The sequence below is a fragment of the Drosophila navojoa genome, chromosome X (assembly GCF_054131105.1).
Source record: "Drosophila navojoa isolate 15081-1374.11 chromosome X, UAZ_NAV_1.0, whole genome shotgun sequence".
Classification (NCBI taxonomy): Eukaryota; Metazoa; Arthropoda; class Insecta; order Diptera; family Drosophilidae; genus Drosophila; species Drosophila navojoa.
The window spans coordinates 2,833,231-2,861,230 of record NC_142895.1 but is presented as its reverse complement, the minus strand read 5'-3'; the positions used below and the strand labels follow the sequence as shown (position 1 = coordinate 2,861,230).

General features: G+C 40.7%; 2 protein-coding genes across 3 annotated transcripts in view; both read right to left on the bottom strand.

The window, feature by feature from the left end:
- LOC108656283 (immediate early response 3-interacting protein 1) overlaps positions 1 to 28,000 on the bottom strand; it is a 98,214-nt gene that overhangs the window by 49,547 nt on the left and 20,667 nt on the right. The window lies entirely within an intron of this gene.
- On the bottom strand, positions 6 to 27,758 carry LOC115564785 (uncharacterized). 2 transcript variants are annotated; one of them, XM_089263138.1, is made up of 7 exons: positions 27,139 to 27,758; positions 10,556 to 10,917; positions 10,276 to 10,409; positions 8,252 to 9,074; positions 6,110 to 6,439; positions 1,731 to 1,976; positions 6 to 600 (listed from the first exon to the last, which is right to left on the bottom strand). In XM_089263138.1, exons 2-7 carry the CDS (start codon positions 10,874 to 10,876, stop codon positions 49 to 51), a joined length of 2,406 nt encoding a protein of 801 aa, XP_089119264.1. In that variant the 5' UTR covers positions 10,877 to 10,917; positions 27,139 to 27,758; the 3' UTR covers positions 6 to 48. The 2 variants fall into 2 exon arrangements, with proteins under 2 accessions (XP_089119264.1, XP_089119265.1); XM_089263139.1 differs by having other exon boundaries at positions 6,110 to 6,427.

Genomic DNA, 28,000 nt, shown 5'->3' with positions numbered 1-28,000 from the left:
TCTGCTTAAAACATATTGCACAAATGTTTTTTTTTTTTTCGATATTTTTTAGTTGCCAAATTTAATAGATTTTTCTGGCTGTTGCTGCTGCTGTTGCTGTTGCTGGCGACTGTTGCTGCTGCTGGCGCTGCTGCTGTTGCCGTTGCTGGCGCTGAAGCTGTTGCTGCTGCGATTGCCATTCTTGAGTATGCCGTTCGTTTGAGCGCTGCCAGCGTTTGTGCTGCGCAGCATCTCCCGCTTGCTGCGCTGCTCCCCGCTGTACTCGCCAATCGTCACCGTGCCCAAGCGCAGCGTGCGTCGCTGCTGCGTGCCATTCGCTGGCGCTGCTGCTGCTGCTGCTGCTGCATCGTAATCGGGCTGCGGCATTGCCGGCGCACGCATCTGCACGCTGGGGCTGCGCACGGGCGACAGCGGCGACGCCGATCCAAATGCTGCGCTCAGCTGCTTGCTGCGAGCGGACAGCGGCTGGCCATTCCCATTCCCATTCCCATTCCCATTGCTGTTGCCGTTGCCGTTGGGTATGCTCAGCTTGAGCTGCGCGGGCGGCTGTGGTGGCGGCGACTGTTGCTGCTTCTGCTGTGGATTGGCAAACTGAGGTGGCTGCAGAGAGAGAGAGAGAGAGAAAGAGAGAGAGAAGCATGGTATGAGTGACTGACTAGATAAGTTTTGATAAGTTTTTTTTTTTATATAAATAAACTTGCGAGCGTGGCAAGAAAATGACATAAAGAAGAAGAAGCTATCTAAAACAACTAAGAATGCTGCAATCGGGCATAGTCGACCGCGCAATGCTCGCCAAATTTAGATGCTCTACACAATTATTCTCTCTACCTTTAAGTGCTTAAACTGTGGCAGAGCTTAAAGCTTAACGTATTTTCCATGCTGAAAGCTCTCCACATGCTAAATTATTGGATATGCTCATGCCAAAAGAGTCGAGAATAATTGAATAAGTCAAGCTAAGCAGTTGCAGAGCTTAAAGCTTCCTAAGAGCTTTCCATATAATAAAAGCTCATTTAAGCTTAATCCTAAGTTAACAAAGCTCACTCTTATCATAAGCTCAACTCACATTAGCTGTAATTATATTTAAGCTCATTTGAGTTTAGCTAAGCTGAATGTGCTTTATAGACATGCAATAAGCTTCAGGCTTGGAGCAAGCTTATTGAAGCTCGACTCGAATTAGCTGTGGCTCTACGAGCTTTGAGGTCTCTTAAAATATCCATGAAATAATTACGAAAGCTCTCTTAAGCTTAATTATAGCTTTAAATGCCAGCTCAACGGCACATCATGAAAGCTCATTAAAGCTCTAGGAAAGCTAATAATATATTTATATAGGAATATATTTTATATTTTATGTAATAATGTAATTTTATGTAATATGTAATAATGGCGTGGAACGTAAGCTGGCAGAAACTTGTCTAAATATTAAAAAGCTCATTAAAAAGCTATAAAAAACATTATACTATAATTTTCCAATTTGAATAGCTTCAGGCTAACGACTGCACTCAGTGAAGCTCAATGAAAGCTCATTTAAGTTCAAGTCAAGTCAAGTCAAGCGCATTAAAGCTCGCCAAAAAGCTCACGTGAGCTGCTCAGCTCCATTGGTCGCTGGCAAATTGATATTACTTGGAGATCTTGGCAATTGGGCTTTGATCAATTTTCAGCTCTAATTGGCAGTTGCTTGCAATTTTTTCAATTTCGTTTTCAATTTATGAATCTAAACGCAATCCACTTACCGGCGGTGGCAATTCCGGCGTACCATTCACATTGCTGTTGCTGTTGTTGTTGTTGTTGCTGCCATTAAGCAGCAACATGCGATTGCTTCCGTTGCTGGCAATATTGCTGCTGCTGCTGCTGCTGTTGTTGCTGTAGTTTTTGTTGCTGCTGTTGCTGTTGTTGTTGTTGCTGTTGTTGTTGTTGTTGCTGCGATAGCAGCTATCATCGGGCATAATCGAAGTGCGTTTCAGCGTCTCGCCGCGCTCCTGCGAATCATATAGAGCAAAAAATAAATAAAAATAAAAATCACAAATCAAATTTTAATGAAAATCTGATTGATTGATTGATTGATTGCTCAATTAATTGATTGTGATGTGAGTGCAGCTGATGTTGTACCTCGTAGGTGGACATTATGACCAGCGGCCGGCCCATGGAGACGGGCCGCATGGTGGGCATATCGCTGGCACGCCCACTGTCGCTGCTGCCGCCCACTCGTTTGGTACGTAGCAAACTCATTTGAAAACTCTAGAAGTTCTAGCTCTACGATGTGGTTGTTGCTGCTGCTGCTGTTGTTGTTGTTGTTCCGTTGTTGCACCGTTGTGGACGCTCGCCAATCGCTCGCTCGACTGGCGCTGAAACAGTTCGAACAGAGCAATAGCAACGCGTCGCGATTTGCTCACCTGTCGCCGCAGCGCCATGAGATAAGATAACGGACAGAGCGACCGAGAGAGAGAGAGAGAGAGAGAGAGAGAGAGACGTGCACCTGCCCTCTGTTTGCCAATGGGATGACTCATGGGCAGCGGTGCGGGTGGTGCGGCTGGTGCGGCTGCTGACAGCCGACGGCTATTGTTGCAGTTAGATACAAATTAAAAATGCTGCCCAAAAAAGGGAAAGCCAACTAATTGCCCAACGCAAGCGAAGCTCGTTTTATTTTTATTTATTTATTTTTGTCATTTTTTTTTTTTACATTACTTTGAAGAAAACTACACAAAAGTCCCCGATGACACAAGGTCAACAAAATAAACACCTCAGCAGACGCACCGAGTGTGCGTGTGTGTGTGTGTGTGTGTGTGTGTCTATACAATTTATCAAATATTTAACTGATTAGCCTATTGCTTAGCCATTGCTAGGGCAGCTTGTGCAATTGCAAGCCAGAGCGCTGTCATGGGGCATACACGACTAGAACATACCGCGTGCAAAGACAACAGCAACAGCTGTCATTCATATTCTATCCACAGCACATACAACTCGCTCTCTCTCACCCTCTCTCTCTCTCTCTCTCTCTATCTCTCTCTCTCTATCTCTCTCTCTCTCTCTCTCTCTCTCTCTCTCTCTCTCTCTCTCTCTCTCTCTCTCTCTCTCTCTCTCTCTCTCTCTCTCTCTCTCTTGCTACGGCTCTGGAGAGGGCATGCCAAAATGCAGAATACTCTATATGATTCCACACTCAAAGCGCATCTGATATATGCTAAAAGTAACAATATTTGAGTTATCGATTTTTATCGGTTGTATGCAAATTTCAAAACATGATCGATTCTAGTTGTACATAGTATTTAAAGACAGACTAGAGCCTTCATCATGATCAACAAGCGCATTACCAGAATGCATAACTATAGAATAGTCGCTGCATTGAGTTATCGATAAGTTTTAGCTTTTGATTGAGTGCATTAGATGCCTTTCAGTTGTTATTTTGCTATCGATATTAATCGGGTGAACAACTTATAGATTAAAATTAGAGGATTTAAGGGCTCCAGTTAATGTTTCAGTTTGATAAGTTCTTTAAGCTGTATAAAGCCTTCGGCTCTATGAAAAATTTGCATTATTTATAAATTGAATATATAGATAAATCTAATATTATATACATATATGCACATAAATATAATCTTATCTATCTCTCTCTCTCTCTCTCTCTCTCTCTCTCTCTCTCTCTCTCTCTCTCTCTCTCTCTCTCGCTCTCTCACTTTCTATCTGGATATACGTGACAAACAACTTGTGCATCAAGAACTAATATCTCTAGATCCATATTACTTGCAGTTGCTGAATTAATTATATTGACTCACTCTCTCTCCCACCTCTCTCTCTCTCTCTCTCTCCCTCTCTTTAATCTTCCATTAGATAAGATTAGCTTAGGTCAAAATATTTGCATAAATGCATAGACTCAGCCGAGCGTCACCCTTACAAGTGTATCTAACCATCCATCTATCTGTCTGTCTATCTAGCGACACAGTCGAGATTAGATCTAGATTATTATTTTTCACTAGAAAAATGCAGTTTTGCGATTAGCTTGGGCCAAAAGTCAATAGGGAGCTTCGCTAGGCCCATCTACATATATTGTTTTAATACTCGCCCGCCACGTGAACAGAGAGTATATTGATTTGCTGTAGTCTTAGTGATATGCTCGCATTGAGTGTTCACTGTGGCATTTGGCAAATCAGAAATTGCTCTATCTTTTCTATATGACTGAGGCTAGAGAATCGTAAATATATATCTCGCGCAATTTTATAGCCGGATAGCCAAAGTTTGATAAGTCAGTTACGTAAGCATTTATCTATAGATAAGCCAAACATGATATATATGTATATACATATATATATCCGCCTATTATGGGTGTGGCAAATCGAATGAGGTAAACAATAATATTTTGCACATATATGGAGCCGGAATTCGAAAGCTATTCAGTTGGTTTTCTATTGATAAGATCGTTAGATGAGAGAAGAAGAGAAGAGTATTTTCTTTTTTTTAAACTATTTTATTGCTCTAGCTCATAGTGTGGTTTTTGGCGTTTCCTTTACTTCTAGATGATATACCATATATAAGTTTATATCTATAAGTTATATCTACTCAATCAGCTTAATATCTGTTGGTTCGTATTAAATCAACTCAACATTATGCCTCTTCTCTATAGAGCCTGTGACGGATAATTATAGATCGTCTCCGAATCAAGTATATATAAATATAAATCCAATTCGCTTAGTCCTTGCTTCTACTCCCTTTTGTTACGTGCATTTGTACGAAGCATATGCAGATGAATCCGTTTATAAGGACACTACCCGGAAGACGCTATAGCCGTATAAGTTTGCTCATAAAATTTTGTCTTGGGATCCGAATTTTTGTCGCTTTAACCGTACAGACGCTATAAGGAGGAGTCATTATAAACGGATTCTGGTGTATATCAAATGGGCTTGCCATAGGCATAGCTTTGCCTTTCTCTATCTTTATCTTGGGGCTATCTCCCTCCCTCTCTCTCTTTGCCTATTCTACATATAGGCATCTCTCTCTCTCTCTCTCTCTCTCTTTGCCTCTTCTAAATATAGGTATCTCTCTCTCTTTGCCTATTCTACATATAGGTATATCTCTCTCTCTCTTTGCCTTGTCTTCTACATATAGGTCTCTCTCTCTCTCCCTATTTCTCTTTGCCTTTTCTACATATAGGTATCTCTCTCTCTCTCTCTTTGCCTCTTCTATATATAGGTATCTCTCTCTCTCTCTCTCTCTATCTCTCTCTCTTTGCCTTGTCTTCTACATATAGGTATATCTCTTTCTCTCTCTCTCTTTGCTTGGTCTTCTTTAAATATGTAGGTATTTCTCTCTCTCTCCCTCTCTCTCTTTGCCTCTTCTACATATAGGTATCTCTCTCTTTCTCTCTGCCCCTTCTACATATAGGTATCTCTCTCTCTCTTTGCCTCTTCTACATATAGGTATCTCTCTCTCTCTCTCTCTCTCTCTATTTGCCTTGACTTCTATCTATATCTATAGGTATCTCTCTCTCTCTCTCTCTCTCTCTATTTGCCTTGACTTCTATCTATATCTATAGGTATCTCTCTCTCTCTCTTTGCCTCTTCTGCATATAGGTATCTCTCTCTCTCTCTTTGCCTCTTCTGCATATAGGTATCTCTCTCTCTCTCTCTCTCTCTCTATTTGCCTTGACTTCTATCTATATCTATAGGTATCTCTCTCTCTATCCCTCTCTCTCTTTGCATATATGTAGGTATCTCTCTCTCTCCCTCTCTCTGTCTCCCCCTCACTATCTCTGCTGTTGTCTTAGACACTGGCTGTTGTGCCCTCATTCACTTGACTTCACTCAAGTGGCTAACAAATACTTCACATGGCTAACAATCAGCAACTGGAATAGCAGCACCAGCAGCAACACCAGTAACTGCAGCAACAACAACAACAACAACAACAACTACTACTTATGCTAACTACAATCAGCCATCCACAATCAACAGCAAGTGCCGCAGTCCGCAGTCCGCAGCTCTCTTGACCTTTGCAAGTGGCCATTGTTGTTGCTGGTTTGCCTCTGTGTGTTGCAACTAGCAGCAGCAGCAGCAGCAGCAACAGCAACAACAGCAACAACAACTAGCCACTAGCAACAACAACTATTAGTTTTTGGCCAGCTCACCTTGTGCTCGCTCTCATGGAACCCGTTCCGAAACATGCGCTGATGCGCGCGCTTAAATTCATCCATCAGCGCCGTGTGCTGATCACCAGTTGCAGTTGCAGTTGCTGCACCACCGGCGCCACCACCCGCACAAGCAACGCTGGCTGCACTGCTCGCTGCATTGCGTTCGCGTTTCTGCGACACTTGTGCAATGCTGCGGCTGCTGCCAGCGCCATTGTGCGGTCGATCTTCAGTTCGCTGATCGCGATCTCTGAGCCTATCGCGATCCCGACTCAATTGGCTGCTCCGCTGCCCCGCCACCAGCTGCTGCTGCTGCTGCTGTTGTTGTTTCTGCAAAGAGAGAGAGTGAGAGAGTGAGAGTGAGAGAGTGAGTGAGTGAGTGAGGGAGAAAGGGAAAGGGAGTGCAACTGCCATTAACGCGATTCAACTCTGCGAATTTCAGTTTTCTTTTAACAATTTATCTGACTTAAGGAATCTTATATTATATATAGTATAATATTTTAGATATAACAGGAATATTTTCTGCAAATTCCAAAAGAATGTCTATGGAATATGCCTGAAAAACAGTTTATGACTATCAATGTTTATCGATTCTTGGACATTCGATTTATACATACGTACATATGTATGTATATCAACAGTTCTACGGACTAAGACGTATGCGGTAAAGAAAACTGTGAAATATGTATATCCGTAAGAAAAAGTCTAAGCTATCGATGTCTATCGATTTATGTAAAAGTCTACAGTTATTCATTTGTAGTCAGACTTAATGCATAAATAGTTGAGGCTAAGATTAATCGATACATATGGCTGATATAGTTGATAGCTATCAAAATATGTATAACCGTAAAGAACCTCTGAGCTATCGATGTTTATCGATATGTTTAAATATATACAGCTATTCATTTACTCTCAGATTAAAGCCGAAAGCAGTTGAGGCAACGATTAATCGATATATATATAGTTAATATAGTTGATAGCTATCGACATATGTATATAAGTAAAAAATCTCTGAGCTCTCAATGTTTATCGAGTTGTATACAAATATAGAGCTTTATTTTACTGTCAGATTTGAGGTCTAAAACGGCTGAATATTAATCGATACGTATCGATTGCTCTAAATAGTTGATAGCTATCGAACAAGACTAAGCAAAGTGAGCAGAACAATAAGCTCTTATATATAGAGGAAGACAACATCGATTGATTGAGCTTTTCGAATAAACGATACACATATCGATCTTTAGATGTAATGTAGGAATATGTTATCGAAATGCAAAAGTTGTGTCTACGCATTTTACTCTAAAGCCTTCAGTTCAAAAGGGAAAGCATGAAATTCAGGTACAAATGTATACTACCTGAATGCAGCTGATTACAGGGTATATATTGAACGAATATCGAAGAATTGAGAGAAAGCATATTGCATACATCTTTGAGCTAAAAACTGCCGTGTTTAAAAGCTCTCTATATACTATATATTTTATATTCCATATTTTATATTTCATATTTTATATTTTATATTCCATATTTTATATTTCATATTTTATATTTTATATTTTATATTTTATATTTTATATTTTATATTTTATATATTTTATATTTTATATATTTTATATTATATATTATATTTTATATTTTATATTTTATATTTTATGTTTTATATTTTATATTTTATATTTTATATTTTATATTTTATATTTTATATTTTATATTTTATATTTCATATTTTATATTTCATATTTTATATTTTATATTTTATATTATGTATTTTGTATTTTATATTCTATATTTTATATTTTATATTTTATATTTTATATTTTATATTTTATATTTATATTTTATATTTATATTTCTATTTCTATTTATATTTTATTTTATTTTTTATATTTTATATTTTATATTTTATATTTTATATTTTATATTTTATATTTTATATTTTATATTTTATATTTTATATTCTATATTCTATATTCTATATTCTATATTCTATATTCTATATTCTATATTCTATATTCTATATTCTATATTCTATATTCTATATTCTATATTCCATATTCGATATTCCATATTCCATATTCTATATCCTATATTCCATATCCTATATTCTACAGGGTATTCTGCCACCCATCAGCTCCGCTGCCTTACCTCTTTGCGCTTCTTGAGCTCGTCGGTTATGGCACTGGAGAGACTGCTGCCCGCACTGCTGCTGCTGGGCGCCGGTGCTGCCCCCGCTGCCCCCGCTGCAGCTGGCGGCGGTGGTATGGGCGCAGCCACCGAGCAGCTGCGCCGCATTGTGGTGCTGCGGCTGACCGACAGCTGTTCCAGAGTGTGCTCGTGCTCACGCTGCAGCTGCTGAGCGCCGCAGGCGTTGGCTATGTAGGTGCTGTTGATGGAGGTGCCGTTCTCGGTCAGCTTGATGATGGTCTTGTTCAGCTGCTTGTGCACCTGCACCGCCGCACCAGCCGAGGCAGCTGCCTGGGCGGGCTCCTCGCGCACGGCCGTCAGTCGCTTGGACTTGGCGTCCGCCCAGCAGGGACTCTGGTCGCCAGTGACCGAGCTGGCCGAGCTGTTGTAGCCGCTGGACTCGCCGGGAAACAGATCGCAGCCGGCGGCGGTGCGCACCACCATGTCCAGCTTGCTGGAGCCCTTCATGACGGCCACGGCCTCGCTGAAGAGCACGTCCGAGAAGTCGATGCTGTTCACGCTGAGTATCTGGTCGCCCGGCCGCAGACCCGCCTCCCGCGCCACGCTGCGCTCCTTGGTGAACTGCACGAAGATGCCCGGCTTCCATTCGGGCCCCTTGCATATGCCCAGGCCCAGCTTGGTGCGCGGCGCCACATGCAGCACCACATTGATGTCCCGGCTGGCCGTCCGTCGCTCCGTCGTCGCCTTGAACGAGCTCTCCGAGGGCGTGCCACTCACACTGGGCAGCTTGACCACGCTCCAGGACAGACGCTCATCCGGCTGGCTGCAAATATCGTGAGGTGGTTATCAATCAAGACTCAATCAGTGTGTATAATTATGTAATTTACGCTATAAACTAACTAAATGTGGATAGAGAGACATGTCAATCAATCAAGCATTCTATTTCCATCGGACTTGCATTCAGAAGCTATCAATCATAGTATCAATCATCATGTGCATCAATCAGCCCTGACTGATATTAACTAAAAGACAGATGATAAGCTCTAGAGCAAATTATAATCACTGTCAATCATAGAATCAATCACAGCGTTATCATCAATCAAGATTGATTGAATCGAAGGGCAGAATGTCCTTTAATTTAATGACAAGCGGAAGTATTGATTAAACTCTATCATTTATGAACACAAACTAAACTTCCAACAGTCAATCATCATCAATCAAAGTCGGGAACTAGACTCTATTGAGTCAATCAATCTATACTAAGATTGAACTCAGTTAAAGTTAGTTGATTGAAGTAGTATTGAGAGTCAGAATCAATCAAAAAACAGTCAATCATCTTCATCAATCACTTTGAGCTAATATTTAATTCAGCTTTCACAATATATTCAATCAACTTTTAAACTTGCTCAGGTATATTTTAGCACAGCTTAACTCAATCAATCGAACTCATCAATCAACAGTCAATCAATTTCATCAATCACTTTGAGTAAACTTTCAAAATGTATTCAATCAAAATTGCTTGAACATAAGATTCGAGCAATCAACTTCCAAACTGTCTCAGGTATATTCTATCTCAGCTTAAAGCAATCAATCCAACTCATCAATCATCAGTCAGTCAACTTGCTCACTTTGTCATGTTCAGTTCAATTAGTCTCTTATGACCGTCAATCATCTTCATCAATCACTTTGAATAAACTTTTAAAATATATTCTATCAAAATTGCTTGAACATAAGACTCGAGCGATCAACTTCTAAACTTGCTCAGGTATATTTTAGCTCAGCTTAAAGCAATCAATCGAACTCATCAACCAACAGTCAATCATCTTCATCAATCACTTCGAGTAAACTTTCAAAATTGCTTGAACATAAGATGCAATCAACTTCCAAACTGTCTCGGGCATATTCTATCTCAGCTTAAATCAATCAATCAATCAATCAAACTCATCAATCAACAGTCAATCAACTTGTCAATCAGTTTGTCATGTTCAGTTCAATTAGTTTCTTATGATTGGATTCAGACTTACTCCTTGACTGGCAGCATGCCCACGCCTCGCACCTTGAGCGTGACCCGATCCTGGCTGGCCACCAGCTGGATGAACTCCTTGTGCACCGCATCCTCCAGTCGATAGCCATTGATGCGCAAGATCTGGTCGCCAATCTGTGGATGGAAGTTAGATGGGAGTTAGGGAAAGTCGCGCTTAACGGCGATTCGAAGCGAAGCTCGCTCAACTGGGTGGTGCAGTCACGTAAGTGGCATAATGTGCGCTGCGTGACTGACCCACATTCTTGGGCTGATCCACTTACGCGCAGGCCCTTCAGCTGCGCCTCGCCGCCGTGCTCCACGTGCGAGACGAAGAACCCGATGCCGTGCTCCTTGCCGCCGCGCACCGCAAAGCCGAATGTGGCGCTGCGCTCGGGCACCACCAGCAGCCGGCGCTGATGCGGCCGCACCAGCCGCACCACACGCAACCGTGTGCTGGCCGGCATCGCGCACCACGACGACGCCGCCGTTGTGGTCAGCGTCATCACATCGCTCGAGGCGCTGCTCGTCGTCGAGCCCTGCATGCTGCTGCTGCTGCAGTCGGTCGACGCTGATGCCGCTGCTGGCGACATCATCATCATCATCTTCGCTGCTGGTATTGCTTCTGCTTCCGCCTCAGGCGCAGCTGCAAAGAGAAGGTAGACTGGGAGTGAGTGAGAGCGAACGAGAGACAGAGAGAGAGAGAGAGATAGGTGACATGTGTACCAAACGTGCGCTGCGTGTCAATTGACAAGTGAAAGAATGTGCTTAAAGTAGAAGTAAAGCCTCAATGGAGCTATGGAGCATACGGCATGAAACGACGCTTGAGATACCCTGTAGAACTAAACGAAGGGGAGACTGAGACTGAGATGGAGATTAAGAGAAAGAAAGTGAGAGGGAGAAAGAAAGAGAGATAGAGAAAGAGGGAGAGATATAGCGAGAGAAAGAGTGAGAGAGAGAGAAAGAAAGAGGGAAAGAGAGAAAAGGGGAGAGAGAAAGAACGAGGGACACAGAAAGAGAGATGAGAGAGAAAGAGGAAGGGAAAGAGAAAGAGAGGGAGTAAGAGAGAGAGAGAGAGAGAGAGAGGGAAAGGAGAGAGAGAAAGAATGAAAGATAGAGACAGAAAGAAAGACAGAGCGAGAAAGAGTGTGTGAGAAAGAGAGAAAGGGAGTGAGAAAGAGACAGAGAAAGAGGAAGGGAAAGAGAAAGAGAGAGAGAGATAAAGTAAAAGAGAGAGAGAGAGGGAAAGAAGGAGAGAGTGAAAGAATGAAAGATAAAGACAGAAAGAAAGACAGAGCGAGAAAGAAAGAGCGTGTCAGAAAGAGGGAGAGAAATAAAGAGAAAGAGAGAGAGAGAGAGAGCGGTAGTGAAATACTGAATTGCACATGCTCATTTTACTTGATCAAGCGAAGGTAATCCATTTTCCCGTAACAACATTTAAGCAGTTCGAACTCGAGTTATCGATAACACACAGCTGTTGAAATAGGCAATTCGATTTGCCATTTAATTATGAATTGTCGAACGCTATTCGAATGTGTGGATATAATTCAAAATAGTTTCCGACACTGCGCCAAGCAGCTGATGCAATGCGGCTGATTGTGATGGCAAAACGATAATCGATTGATCGTTGCAATCAGTGGAGGAATTACTAGCCTGGAAATAGCATGAAATTGAAGTGATTTCTTACAAATTCAGCCTTGGCCTGAAAAAAAAAACAGAGACCGAGGCTGTCCTATGAATGAGCTAACTAGAAATATTACACTCAGATAAATCGAACTGCTTTCCTATCGATATAATCTTATGTTAGTCTCATGGCATGAGCTCCTATATCGTTCCTTTAAGTGAAACCATATAGCTGAACGATGGCCACAATTGCAGTCAAATAGGCCTATTGAGTCGTACATAGCCTGCGACAACTTGAATGGGTATGTGCCCAAGATACATATATAGAAATAAAACTTGAACTTGCAATTGAATTTGGAAATTGGGTCGCACGCATCGAATGAGGCGACGCGTCAACGTTTGTGGTGGCTTTCACGCATCACACAGAGAGAAAGAGAGAGAGAGAAAGAGCGAGAGAGAGAGAGAGACAGCAACAATTGTAGCAACAACTTGTTGTTGCGTTTCGTCTACACGCTGCATAATTTCACTTTTCTTTCACGTAATTCTACGCTTCACTTGCAGCAAACAAACAACAACAACAACAACAACAAACCATCGCCAATCGACAGCAAAACAAGTTGAAAATTATGGAAATTTATTATTGAAATTATGCCGTAGACAAATCTTGTTGTTGTTGTTGGGTCTGTTCAGTTTTTCCTTTTCATTTATCGTTCGTGCTGGCTGTTCCATGCCCATTCGATCCATCAAAATGTTTTGTTGACTGCAATTTACAACGTATTTATTGACTGTTTATGCGGCTCTATAAATCATTTGTGCCCCGATCTTTACATAATGCCCAAATGGTAGCCTGGCCAACAAAGTTCAAGAGACTCGACTCTCGACATCCGAACTGCGAACTGCGAACTGCGAGCCGCGAGCAGATCTCGAAACGAAAGACTTAGGCAACGAACTCGCAGTTCGGGGGCAATCGACGAGGCGCCACCGAAATGTGCTCATAAATATGTGGCGGCAAATTGTCTCGAGCTGCGTCCCATTTGATCGGCAATAGCGGAGCGTACGATATGCCAGACATTTCATTTTGCCAATTGCGAAATTGGGTTTTGTTTTTGTTTTCCTCTCGTTTGGTCTCGTTATTTTGCTGGGGACAGCATTAAATGAGATTTTACAGAGTTGATGTAAACAAGAAACAGAGATTAATTATTGCGGCAATGGTTGGAGTGCGTTTTAAGAGCTGTTGCTGGAGGGGGGCACCGCAGAGAGGGAGAGCGAGACGGCGCAGAAAAGAGTGAGAAGATATAAGCTGAAGCCTGTAAGACACTTTTAATTCAATATTGAAAGTTTGTTTGGTATGAAATCTGTTCTCCTTTAAGACTATGTTAAAGCAATGTTAATGACATTTTAGCACATTTCAAATCTTAATATGAGATAGCGAGAGTTGGAGCCTGCATAAGACGGATTCGTAGCCAACTGACAATTACATTCGAGAAGAGCTTGACCAGTGAATATGAAAACTTTGTCTTAGTTCGCAGTTGAATACACCAATAATCGATAAACTATCGATAGGTCACGCGTGACAGCCGGCATACACACTTGACATGAAATTGACAAGAGAATATGAAAAATTTGTGTCTTAGTTCACAGTTGAATACACCAATAATCGATAAACTATCGATAGGTCACGCGTGGCAGCTGACATACACATTCAACGCGAGCTTGACAAGAGACTCATCTTGAAAATGAAAACTTACGTGTCTTAGCTGACAGTTTAATATGACAATAATCGATAAAGTATCGATAGGTCACGCGTGGCAGCTGACATACACATTTGACATGAGCTTGACAAGATACGCATCTTGAATATGAAAACTTTGAGTCTTAGCTGACAGTTGAAAGTGCCAATAATCGATAAACTATCGATAGGTCACGCGACACCATTTGACTTGAGCTTGACAAGTGGTGAAACTGGAATTTGAGCCTCAGCTGACAATTGAATATAATCTATAATCGATAAACTGTCAATAGATCACGTGTATAGTAAGTCTAGCCATTGACAACCGTCGCTACGCATTTGACATGAGCTTGACAGGAGGCTAAATCTGAAATGTGTTAAATTTGTGCCCTAGCTGACCATTGAATATGATCTACAATTGACAACCCATCGATAGGTCAAGCCTGAAGTAAGTTTGGTTTTACTGACAACTGCCAATCGCATTTGACATGAGCTTGACAAGAGGTTGACACGATTCGATGCTCGAGTGCTCGTCGGGCTAAATGTGAAACTTATTTCTTGTGCTACTCGTTGATTGGCATCTGTCGAGTGGCGGCAGCCAGAGCCTCCGAGCAATAGATAGCTTATCGATAGCTTAATAATGGACTACCCCCAATGTCAAAGTCATCGAATTGATTGCCGCTGGAGAGCATGGCAAAGGCATGCGCGGCATTCCACTTGGACTCTGAGCGTCATTCGCCTTTCATCAGCAGCATCCGTTTGCCTGTCTCTCAATAGTCATTCACATCCGCTGTTGTTGTTGTTGTTGCTGCTGTTGTTGTTGTCGGCATCTCTGTTAGATCCACGCGTCCGCTGTCCATTGTCGAGTGTCGAGATTTTGTAGCGCTCTTGGCTAATCACGAGCCACCGCAATCGCAATCGCAACCGCATTGAACATAATTATAATGATAATCGCTTAGCTCGAGAGCCGCGCAACAAATTATTTGGCAGTTACAATTACGGCCAAGAGAAGAAACAAGTGAAAGTCACGAGCGCTCGACTAGCAGATATCCTAGACCCTATGGCTATCTATCGAGACTAGATGTAAAGCGAAGCTCAAGTCTCATGGAGGCAAGACCAAGCGAAAGAATGAGAGAAGGGCTAACTGCAGTCAGTTGAGTTCTCTTCGAGCTCAACTTTCAGATAATATATATATAGGTAGGTCTTCTCTTCTTCTTTTTCTTCTTCTTCTGCCTGTTGCATATATAGCCTCTTCCCAGTTTTTCCATATCTAATGGGTATATCAACACTGAGACTTCCTACAATTCACGCCCACTGCCCACCACTCTTACACTCTCTCTCTCTCCCTCACTTTCCCTCTCTCTCTCTCTCTCTCTGCAGGCACTGGACAGGGGAAAGTCAAGCGCAGCGAGGCTTGGCTTGACGTTGGCCTTTCACCTGTCGCTGACCTCAAGCGGCGACTGTTGCTTGTTTACTTGGCAATCAGTTCTAAGCACTTGTTACTTCCGGCCACGCCCACTCGTTGACAATTGAATATACAATTGTAGCAACACTAACAATAACAACGATCATAATAATTACAGCAAAAACAACAGCTGCTGTTTTCTTGACCGACGCGTCGCATCGCATCGCATCGCATTGTTGTCATGGCTCTTGATTTTAATATACGTAAAGTCATGTAGAAATTTCCATAGAAGTCGTTAAAGCACTTTTTGAGGGCATCATCACAAATCGTTGTCATCCACAGAGCGAGCAAGTCACTGAGCTCTGATGCTAAATTGATATATAAATACAATTCCCTGGTCAGCAACAATGGAATGGGTTTACTAATGCATCAAGTAGTTCCTACGACAACTTCAGATAACTGTAACTGATTCAACGAGCTTTAATCAGCCTCCACTTCTTGTCTTGGCGTTGCCAGCCTGTCCAGATTGTGTTACCAGGGTGCCACACTTTAGATATGATTTATATATAAATATTTTTCAAGCAAGCTCTATCGTTCTCATGCATCACAGATCTATCGTGGGCACTATTAATTCTACATAAAGGTATTTCTATAGCATTAAATTGTTTCTCTTTATGTAATCATCAAACTTCCTAGTATGATAAGTAGACATATCGGCTTATTATTTCTATATTATATATCATTCTTGAAGCTACCTTTTGCCTACGAACGTTTGTTTTCCTTTCGAAATATCATCAGCCATGTTGTTATTCAGATTCCACAATTATTTTACTCCTATTATAGAATGTATAGATCTACAATGTATTATTTATACTACTTACTGTCTTACTGTCAGACTGATACTACTATTTGTACTAATGAATTAGTGAGTCGTACTACTATTCTACTGCTAGTTTGACTAATGTATTACTGTCATACTACTATCCTACTACTATTTATACCTATTTATTACTGTCATGCTACAGTTCTACTACTATTTATACCATACTACATACTACTGCTATTCATACTAATGTATTACTGTCGTACTACTACTACTATTTATAGTTGTGTATTCCTGTCGTACGACTACTACTATTCATACTAATGTATTACTGTCTACTACTACTACTACTACTATTCATAGAATGTATTACTGCTATACCACTATTCTACTTATATTTATGCTAATGTAATACTGTCATACTACTATTCTACTACTATTTATACTAATGTAATACTGCAATACTATTATTCTACTACTATATATATACCAATGTATTACTGTCATACTACTATTCTACTCTTATTTATCCTCTTGTATGGCTGTCATACTACTATTTACACCAATGTATTACTGCCATTCATTCTACTCCTATTTATACTCTTGTATTACTGCCATACTACTATTCTACTACTATATATGTATACTAACACTAATGTATTACTATTAACACCAATGTATTACTATCATACTACTATTCTACTCCTATTTATACTCTTGTATTACGGTCATACTACTATTCTACTACTATTTATTTTCTTGTATGACTGTCATACTACTACGTATATCAATGTATTTCTATTATACTATAATCTCTACAGTAATGTATTACTATCATACTATTATTCTACTCCTATTTATACTCTTGTATTACTGTCATACTACTATTCTACTGCTATATATGTATACTGTCATATTACTACAAACACCAATGTTTTACTATCATACTACTATTCTACTACTATTTACAGTAATGTATTACTGCCCTACCTACTATTCTACTACTAATTTTATACGTTTGCAAGCTTCCCTATATACAGAGACTTCTGCAATCCCATCTACAACTGCTCTCATTATTTCTGTATCTTCCGTAAGCCTCCCGTGATTCAGAGCATTTCAACTTCGTTCTTTTCACACTTTTTCTCGTTAATAAATTTCATTACAAGCAAAATTTGTTGCTGTTGTTGTTGTTGTTTTTATTTCTGGCTGTTGCGTGTGCTGCTCCTTCAGCTGCTGCTGCTGCTGCCGCTGCGTGTTCTTCTGCTTCTTCTTCTTGCAGCTTGTTTTACATCGTGTTTGCTTGTTGCTTGCTATTCAAAATATAAAATAAGAAGACGATAAACAACAACAACAACAACGACGACGACGACGACAACAACATGAGGTAGTTGTAATTATTTTTGCCGGTTGTTTTTTGTTTTTGTGTAAATCGTGACTTTCTCTCATAATAATATATGTTTGTTGTTGTTGCTGTTGTTGTTGTTGCTTCTGTGGCTTTAAGTGTTGCAGCTCTCTCGCATGTCCAGCCTCCAATAAAAAAAAAGTGCTGCCCAAACCCAAGCTCCACTTAAACATTAATTATTTAGCAGCCATCACGTAGCGCTCGACTAGTTCTCGTTGTTGTTGTTCCTGTTGTTGTTGTTGTTGTTGTTGTTGTGCGTGACAGCTCAGATTTTCAGCTGCTTTTTTTATGCTTAAATATTTCACAATAAACTCGCACGATTGATAGATCGAATGAACAAATTTCACTAGAAATTTAAATGAGCTGAGCGTGCATTATCATCGAACAGCTTCCGATCTAGCTGTGAATCTACACTGCTTAACATTTCCTTACAGCTGCTTAACAGTCGAAGATCTGATTGCAGCAATGTCAAGTAAAGATTCTTGCGATGTGGAAACATTTAAGTAAGAAATGCCAATTGACACGAATTGTTAATGTGATGTGATTCGGATCTTGTCTGAGCTTAGTTCTCGCTTAACATTTGCTTAACAGTGCAGCGCTGTAAGGCTGTTAAGTGAACATGCTTGGTGTTTGGAATAGTTTGAGAGAATGATTTGTGTGGCTAGTCTGCCTTGCTATCTATCTGATTATTCATATTCATATTTAGATTTTAGACAAAGCATAGAGTCTCCTAACAGTAGTAACATTACAGATTTGTATGAAGACTTTGTATTATTAGTATTAACAGTGCAACATTTTTTAACAGTCTAACATATCAGCACAAGCATTGACAATCCCTCAGTTATAAATCCTATATGCTTTTTAGTTAGAATCTTAGACTCTTGTCTAGTCAACTAGATCCTAGATATACACTCGATGTATATGGAATCTTAACTAGTTATAATTATAGACATTCATTTAAAATCTCAAAATTCCCTCTCTCAGATTACTTAACCCCAAGCTCAAATATTTATCTCTATGAATCACGTCTTTTCTATATAAACTATGCCACAGATATATATACTCCCTATATGTATACCTCACGCACCGATCGTACCTCTTTGCCTGCTAAGTCAACAGCAAGCAACAGCTGGAGCATAACAGTTAGTTTATTGCGTTTCATTGCTTATCTGCAAGCATTTTTCAAGCCGAAGTAATTTCTGCAGCTAAGGCCCGAGTCCAATTTGTAGCTGTTGCCACAATTTGTGGCACGTGTGGCATGCGGCCAGCTGAAGGCAAGCATTCGCTGCGGCACAAATGACAAATGTGAAATATTTCGAGTCGAGGCGCGATTGCCAATGGCTGTCACTGCCACAGCGTTCTCCGCCCAGCGAGTCAAGGGCCAAGCAAGTTCGTTGCCTAAGTCTTTCGTTTTGTGAGCATGCGAACGACTCGAGGGGAGCAAGTAAGAGTGCACGAGGTGCGGGCAAGCACGACTAGAAGATACTGTGCATGAGGAGACTCGGTAGGGGTAGGATATACCCTGCATGACTGGAGGATACCCTATACGTATGTTATATTCACTGTATGAACAGAAGATACCCAGGATGGATAAAGGGTGGATTGTATAAGAAGATACCCTGCATGATCACCCTGCATGACTAGAGGATACCCTATACGTCTGTATGAATAGAGAATGTACGAAGTAAATGTTTGACTACAAGATACTCAGCATGAGTAGACTGTTGTATTCACTGTATGACTAGAAGATACCCCGCATGGGTAGAGGGTAACCTATATGATTCGGAGATACTCTACACGACTAGAGGATACCCTCTACGTCTGTTATATTCGCTGTACGACTAGAAGATACTCAGCATGGGCAGAAGATACCCTGAATGATCACCCTGAACGACTAGAAGATGCCCTATACGTCTGTTATATTCGCTGTACGACTAAAAGATACCCCGCATGGGTAGAGGGTAGCCTGTATGATTCGGAGATACCCTACACGACTAGAGGATACCCTATACGTCTGTTATATGCGCTGTACGACTAGAGGATAACCTTGCAAAAAATAGTATGCATGGCTCGAGGATACCCTGTATGAATAGCGAATGTACAAAGAAAACTTCTAGTTCGACAAGAAAATACCCAGCTTGAGTAGACAAAAGCTCCTTATACTTGAGTTGATACGGACGGACACACCCTACTATATCGACTCAGTTCCTCAATCTGATCAACAATGGACTTTCATAGACTACATACTTTCTGCTATCAGCCACGCCTGGGCCTGCCTCTGCCTCTGTCTGTGTCACATGCGCTATCTGTGAGCTCATACACCCCGCTTGCTCGCTCTGCAAGGCGAACTGCCGACGCGGCGCGCTGACAGAGGCAGCGAGTGCTTTAATTATGCGCATATATGTTTTAATTGCTCCGGCAGAGAGACAAGTAACTAAAAAATATTTACATGCAATTTGATTAGCTTTTATTTTAGCTTTATATTGCTGCCGTTTTCCTTTTTTTTCTCTTTTTTAGCTGTAGCTTTAGCTTTGGCTATTATTCAATGCGCATCATTTTAATATTTGATTTTGTGTCGTGAGAGACAAAAGAAATTGCCATAAATAAAAGAGAAATTTCGCGCAATTGTCGAATTACACACAGACAGCGACATGTGTGTGCGCATGTGTGCATGTGTGCATGTGTGTGTGCCGCTCGTTGCTGATTTAGCTGGGATGCGCACCTGCAGGCTTTTACTTCCTGCATGCGGCATGCGGCATGCGGCCAATCAGGCAGACAAATAAACGCACGACTGGCCAACAACGTGACAAATTGTCGAATTTCCCATGCCCCAAACCCCTCGCCAGCCAGCCTCCTCAACCCCTGCCCGCGCTCCACACCCTTTTCGCAAGCATGTAGCATTTTTCTGGTGAAATTTATTTTATATATTTACTTCTCGTTTGTCTTTTTGTTTGTTTGTTGTTTTTTTGGCAACTTATCGCCAATGTCAACGTGGGTTATGCCACCAGAGAAAGAGACAAGCGGACTGAGTAGGATGCTGGCTGCAGATGCTGCATGTGGCAAGGAAGCCAACTGGCTGACTGCTGCTGCCGGCAGCTCCTTCAAGGTGAAAGCTGTCTGCGACTTTTACCAGATTTATATCTTACCCCTACCTCTCCCTCGATATATCAAAGTGTCTGGCAGCAACATGTTGCATGCGGCTCATTTTAATTGCAGAACCATTGGCAGCAGCTTGAAAGGATGCGCGCTTTCACCCACGACGCGAAACGACGCCAATCGGCCTTATGCAATGAGCACGAGTAAAGAGCAGCAACAGCAACAGCAGCAGCAACTGTTGCTGCCGCTGTTCCATTGCCACATATGAGCAACAGTTGCTGCAACCAGTGAAACGACAGCGGCCACAATTGTTGCGCTTCAAATCATACGACAATCAGCCTAGCGAGGGGGCGGGCCGCGCCTTGTGTATAGCCAGATATTTGTTACAATGGATTTGCGTGCAAAATGCGAACAACAAAATGGAAACGTCTTCATCTGGCCGCGACGCGCTGTCTGCGTGGATACCAAGATGCTGCCTGGCTATGATTGCCTCTTGCCATTGCGTCAGCTGAACAAAGAGAGGGAGAGAGAGAGAGAGAGAGAGAGGCATCGAGGTGTTGTGGTGGCTTAGTGGTTAGCCAGCCACCCACTCATTTGTGCAGCAAATACACTCAGCGAAAAGATGCTGACTATGAAAGCTACGAATTCTTGGCAAATACTCAGCATAATTCCAAAGCGGGTATATTGGTTGCATAGCATGGCAGCTGAGAAGTCTTATACATGCATAGGACATATGCTAATGCACTTGGCATGACCAGACAGCGGTGATGTTATCTGCGATAATTATATTGTTATCGATAACACCGATAACATTTGAGATATTATATAAGACTTGCCGTTAGGGTTGGTATTAGAGTCTAAAAGACCTTTTAAATTCTGTTTTGATTTATCGATAACATCGATAACATTTGAAATACTTGCCATTTGAGCTGATCTACAAATCTACAAAACCTTTTGAATTCTGTTTTCATTTATCGATAACATTTGAATTGTTCTGAAAGACCAGCCATTTGAGCTAATATACAAATCTAAAAATCCTTTTAAATCCTGTTTCATTTATCGATAACATCGATAACATTTGATATACTCCGTAAGACTTTCCATTCGGGTTGATATTATAATCGAAAAGACCTTTTAAATTCTATTTTCATTTATCGATAACATTTGAAATATTTTGTGAGACTTGCCATTTGAGCTGATATACAAATCTTAAAAAACTTTTAAATTCTGTTTTCATTTATCGATAACACCTTGAACTTGAAGTATTCTATGAGAGTTGTCAATTGAGCTGATATTCAAATTTAAAAGACCATTTAAATTCTGTTTTGATTTATCGATAACATCGATAGCATTTGAAATATTCTTTTAGGCTTTCCATTCGGGTTAATATTAGAGTCCACAAGACTTTTAAATTCTTTTTTTCACTTATCGATAAGATCGATAGCAAAAGACTTTTAAATTCTTTTCCGCTTATCGATAACATCGATATTCTGCAAGAGTTATCAATTGAGCTAATATTCAAATATAAAAAACCTTTTAAATTCAGTTTTCATTTGATGATAATTAATGTTCCATTTCAATAAGAACTCTCCAGAAATTATCTAAGTGTAATATATTAAAATCATTGATTTATGAATAATTCATGCACTCGAGTTACTATACAAATATTATACTACAATTCTTACAAAGTTCTTATTCATAACGATCCTGGAACAACATTCACAAAACATTCGCTAGTCGAGCAAACCCGTTCAGAGCTACCCTAAGGCTTAGGTAGTACAACAACGTTGCATTTCTATATGGCTGTGCATATGGCTGTGCAGCTTGGGAGAGGGAAATGTAATTAGTAAATAAAATTTCATGAATTTCGTATTATAATTTTTGTCAGTGTAGGCAAAAGGTAAATGCAGCAGCAGCAGCAGCAACGGCAGCAACGGCAGCAGCTGCTGCTGATGCGATGCTATTGAACTTTTGCTATTTTGCCAAGATTCCCACACACCTGCAGCAGCAGCAGCAGCAGCTTCAACAACAACAACAACAATATTTGCCTCCCACTTGCAGCAGCGTGTGAAACGTTCGACGATGTTTTTGAGGCGTGACACGAAACTTTGTTTCAAGTACGTTTAGTTGCTGCTGCTGTTGTTGCTGTTGTTGTTGCTGTTGTTGCGCCCTAATGCGATTGTCCGGGTAAATGACCGAACGAGCGAGCGACGCGGCAAAAATTGAATTGTTTTGCATAAATTGATGTTTGTTTGCCAGCGTCATTGTTGTTGTTGTTGTTTTTAATTGAAGTGCGGCAAGTTTGTTGCCTAAGTCATTCGTTTGCCCACGCGCACAGCTGCCGCAGCTAACTGACGCGCCGCAACAGCTGGCAAGCGTGCAGCTGCCCACAGCGACAACAACAACAACAGCAACAACAGCAGCAACAATTACAAGCTGTCTGCCCCACAAGACAAAACTGGCCTAACTGGGCGTGGCGTCTGATAAACTCAGCTGCAACAGCAACAACAACAAAGCGATCTACGCTTCTGCCACACAGCGTCCCCCTCGGCTGCACAGCGAAAGTTGCAACAAAACTTTTCTGACTGCTCCTATTCCTCTCTCTCTCTCTCTCTCTCTCTCTCACACTCTCTCTATATCTCCCTCTCTCCCTCACTCACACACTCTCCATGTTCTGCTTGAAAAACAAAAGTTAAAACTGGTTAGAATATGAGATTTGCCATAATTTTTAGAGCCATTTACACTGAGCGAAATTGATGTCGCAGAAAGGCTTGTAAATATATTTGGATAAACTAGATATACCATAGATAGAATTGCCGATAGGAAAGCAAGCATGGTAAATGATTTAGACATGCTTTTAGCCTACACTCAACGAAATTTTGTAGAGGAACTCGAAAGAGTGAAACTTGTAGATGAGAAGTTTTTTCTCTTTTTTTTCTATATTTTTTTTTTAGAATAAAGCCAATACAAACCGGGAACGCCCGGCTGCTGTATACTAGTACTACTGTTTACCTAGTAAACTGTGAAGAGCTCACCTATTCATTTAATTGTTGTTCGTACCCTGTCTATACGTAGCACTCTGACTGAACTTGAGCATTCCTAATGAAGTTTTTAGTTCGTAATGCTAATAATCAAGTGTAAATTTACATCAAAGCTCATCGTTACTCAATAAAATGAAAATATTTATGATCTCTAATAAGGTCAAAGACCAGTTCTAACCTTAATTTTGCACATTTATAATGAAAATTACCCAGATACCGAACTGACAGTCTCTAGCTTAGCTCCTTTTCAAGTTATGCCTAAAAAGCCAATGAGATCTATCATCGCTAATGATTAGATGAGTTATCGATAAGTATATATTAAGTGAGTACTTTATGCATTAGACTAAAGTACTTCTCAATTATCTAATCTCTAGTTATCATGAGATTTTTTAGATGGTTAGGCAGACCCACACAGTATGTCTATCCCAAGAGCATGTCTAGGGTCCTACGCAGAGTTGTCTCTTATATCAAACCCCAAAGTGAAGAGCAATCTGAGTGATTCACACTGTTCATCCTCCCACATGATTGATGGGCTTGCCCGCGCCTTCCTGTTGCACATTATATTGACATAAAAACCAATATACTCTATACTACCCACTCTAGATTAGATATTGACTCACATCAAATCAAAGAAATCTTTGAATATGCTTCCACTTATTCGCGCTTATACTAGCACATCAGTTAGTCGCATACTTTTAACATATACTGTTATATCTACTCATATAATACAGATGATGATGATGATTAATATCTCACTAATCGCATAGCTAAGCCTATACGGATTAACCCTGATCAACTTCAGCTTGTCTGCTAGTCGTATACTCCCGACCTGAACAATCATACAGTGAGTATTTTTGCATGCACTTAGAGATACCCTTGCTAGGTATGCAACAGCAATTGAAATTGTTTGTTTGTCGGCTGTTTTTCTTGTTGTTGTTGTTCTCGTTGTGGCAATTGTTGTTGTTGTTGTTGTTGTTGTTAAGTAAAAACTGGCTCGCTTGTTTGCCCGGCTGCAACAGTTGCTGCTGCTGCTGCTGCTGTTGCTTATCCTACAAATGCCAATCCGCAGCGCCAACCAGTCCCCAACGTCGTCCGTCCGCTCGTCCCTCCGTCCGGACTGTTAGAAATGCCGTCCGAGGCGGCCAACTGGCTGGGCAACTGCAATTGGGATTGGGACTGGGACTGGGACTGGGCCGCTGGGCGTTCAACTGGTTGCTGCTTTATTTCTTTATGCACACACACTCGTGCGGCAGGTGAGCCAAGCGAGTATATTGGTTTCGCTGCACTTCCCGAAGTGCTGCAGCTGGCTAGGCATATTCGAGTTTTCAGCATCGTCTTGGGCAAGTCTTCAGACTGGGTTTCGTTACATTTACTATAGGTTAGACTTAGGCTTATGCTTAGGAGTTTAATATCGATTTATATATATCAATGACATATCAAGTTTGTAAGGGCCTATACCATAGTGAGCTCTACATTCCTTAGGGTGCTATAGCTAAAGCCATCAAGTCTTACATGTGACTTCAGTTGGATCTTCTTTATAGACTTAACCTTAGGAACATAGCAGTTCGAAGGAAAAAGTATGTTTATATATGTATACTATATCTATATCTATAGCATTAATGGTATATATCCTCCACATTTATAGAAAAATCAACAGCTAGACTTCGGTTAGGCGTTCTCTATAGACTTAACCTCTTAACCTCGGGGACGTAGCAGTTCGAAGGAAAAAGTATGTTTATATATGTATACACATATCATTAATGGTATATATCCTCCACATTTATAGTAAAAAAAACAGTAGCTCGTTTGAGAGTTGTTTCCTTGCGAAGCTAGACTTCGGTTAAGCGTTCTCTATAGACTTAACCTTTTAACCTTGGGGACGTAGCAGTTCGAAGGAAAAAGTAAGTATATATATATACTCATATCATTTATGGTATATATCTTCCACATTTATAGAACAATCAACAGCTCGTTATACAGTTGTTTCCTTGCGAAGCTGCTCTATAGAACTGTCAAATCTATAGATCTCTCAGTTTGAGCGCGCATCGTGCAGTCAGGTAAGTCCATTCAGCATCTGATTTTCATTTTCGCTGCCTTTTGCCGGCAGTTTTGAATTACAAAAGGAGCCTTTTTATGGGGCCGCCTGCAACAGTAACTGCAACAGCAGCAGCAACTGCAGCAGCAGCAACATTTTTTATAATTTCAATTTTGTGTATCTATGAGATACGATGCAACGTGAATTGGCATTTTGTATTATGCATTCTATACCCTGCATAACATGTTATAAATGGGGTAGCTGTTGGTTCAGTTGGGGCCTGAAGTCAGTTCCTATGGACTATATATCTTGTATATATGTATGTAATATATATGTTCACTCTTGGCAATACCCATAGTACTCTGACTTGTGCCATGCATTCTCATTCGGCATATTTCCCAAATCGAATCGCTTTATTAAGCTCCTCCTCCTCCAATGTATCGCCTCCATTGTATCGCATTAGTTAGACAAAACTTTAATTTGTTTCTTATATGTGATGCGTATATCCAAGTCGAAACCTTGTAGCTTTCCTCTACCCTTAGCAAGCCATTTTCTTGTATGGCAAAGCATTACTAGAATTTCTTATTGGAATGGATATTGTTTTCTCGTTGCCCTAACGATATATTTTCATATAGTATAATTTGTTTACAAGGAAAGCTTCTCTCATTCGCTCTTTCCCAGCCTTAGCTCTATGGCATACCCAACTGTCAGGCCATAGAGATTCCCTTAACTCCGTTTTATATAACTTCTCAGATAAACTCCATCCATATTATAGACTTTAAGGCCCTTACAAAATCTTTCCATGCTCCTTTTGCATTAATCCAATTCAATTTTTTTTCTGCCCCCTCATTTAAATGTAATTTAATTACAGGGTATTTACTAGGTTCAGCTCTTGCACTCGGACTGTTCGCACTGTTTGTTTTATGCATTTTGCAATACTGCAAAATACCGCAATATTCTGCAGTGTGACCAGAGCATCACAGCGGTAACTCCAACGCCTGGTAATTAAAATACAATTAACAAATTGATGATGATGATCGTGATCATAATGACGCTGCCGATCGTAATGAATGTTGATGTTGATGATCATGACGAGTGGCCAGGAAATGCAATTAACCGATTGGCCCACAAGTCGCCAAACGCCATTCGAAAGTCTTTTGCCCCGCGCTTAACACTGATTGAATACATGTGTGTATGTATGTGTGTGTGTGTGTGTGTGTGTGCGCACGCTGGTGAGTGCAATTGCATAAGCTTGTCTTTAACTTAGTCAGCCCCAAGGCGTTTCATGCCAAGCGCGCCATCAATCAGCCAATAACTCAATCATAATCAATTTGCCACGCATGGAAAGTGGGCAACCTACAGGCGGTAGGCGTGGCGCAGAAGAACTTTCTAGTTGGCTTGAACCCAAAGTGGAGCAAATCATTAGACACGATGACAGTGACAAAAAAAAAAAGCAAGCAAAACAGAAAAAGCCCAAATTATTTTTGTATTTAATAAAGTTTTATAATTGAAGGCCGCACGCAACGGACGCGAGATTGGTGTCGCACCGTTAGGCGGCTTAAGACATCCGCCGCAAACGATCTGGCAACGCCATGGCTTAACAATAGCAAAACGTAAACAAACAAAGGCATCAAATTACAAGTGTTGTAAAATTAGCAAAGGGAGTTGTGTTGGTGTGTGTATGTTTGTGTTTGTGTTTGTGTTTTTCTTTACCTCATTTGTGTGTGGGTCGCTTAGCAGAAGAAGAGAAACACGCCCAACAACAACAACAACTATAGCCAAGCGCTACTGCAATTGGAGCGCAGCGAGCGACGCGCGAAATTCTCGAGTTGCAAAATGTGAACAAAACAAAAAGTAAAAGAAAATACTGTTGTTGTTGCCGTTGGTGCTGCTTTGTTTTGTTTCGTATTTGTGATTGTATTTGGTTTTTGGTTTTCGGCTTAATTCTGCTGGTTGCTGGTTGCTGGCCAGTGCACTTTACACTTTTGTGGCTTGGCTCTTCAGGCTTCACTGAGTGCGCAGACACACAGGTGCATATCGCTGCATAGCAACATATTTTGCGTTTTCGATTTCGTTTCAATTTTTATTTACAACAATAAAAAAAAAAAAAAACACTTTTTCAGCACATTTCACTCACAGAGAGGGGCACATTGAACCTTGCGTTTCAAAAAAATAAACTAAATTTTAATTTTAGCGTACGTATGTTATTTGAACAGCCGGCGCGCGTACTTTAAGGCAGGAGAACACACAACAAAATGTTGAAGGCAACAATCAGCTAAATGCGTCGTCACACAACTTGAGCGCACGAAGATCAGCGACAAATTGAATGTTCAACCCAGCTGTGTGACCATGTTGGGCCGTTTACAAAATACCACCTCGACTACTAAAAAAATACTGCACAGTCGTCAGTTTAGGCAGCTATCGACTAGTTCTATTCGTTTAGTTTGATATTATTTTGGTATTTTTGATTGGAAAATTCACAATGCCTCTAAAACTGTTATAGTAAATTAAGTTTGTAGGTAGTATTAAGTTCCAATTTTATATTTCTATGATATATATAGCGTTTTTATTGAGT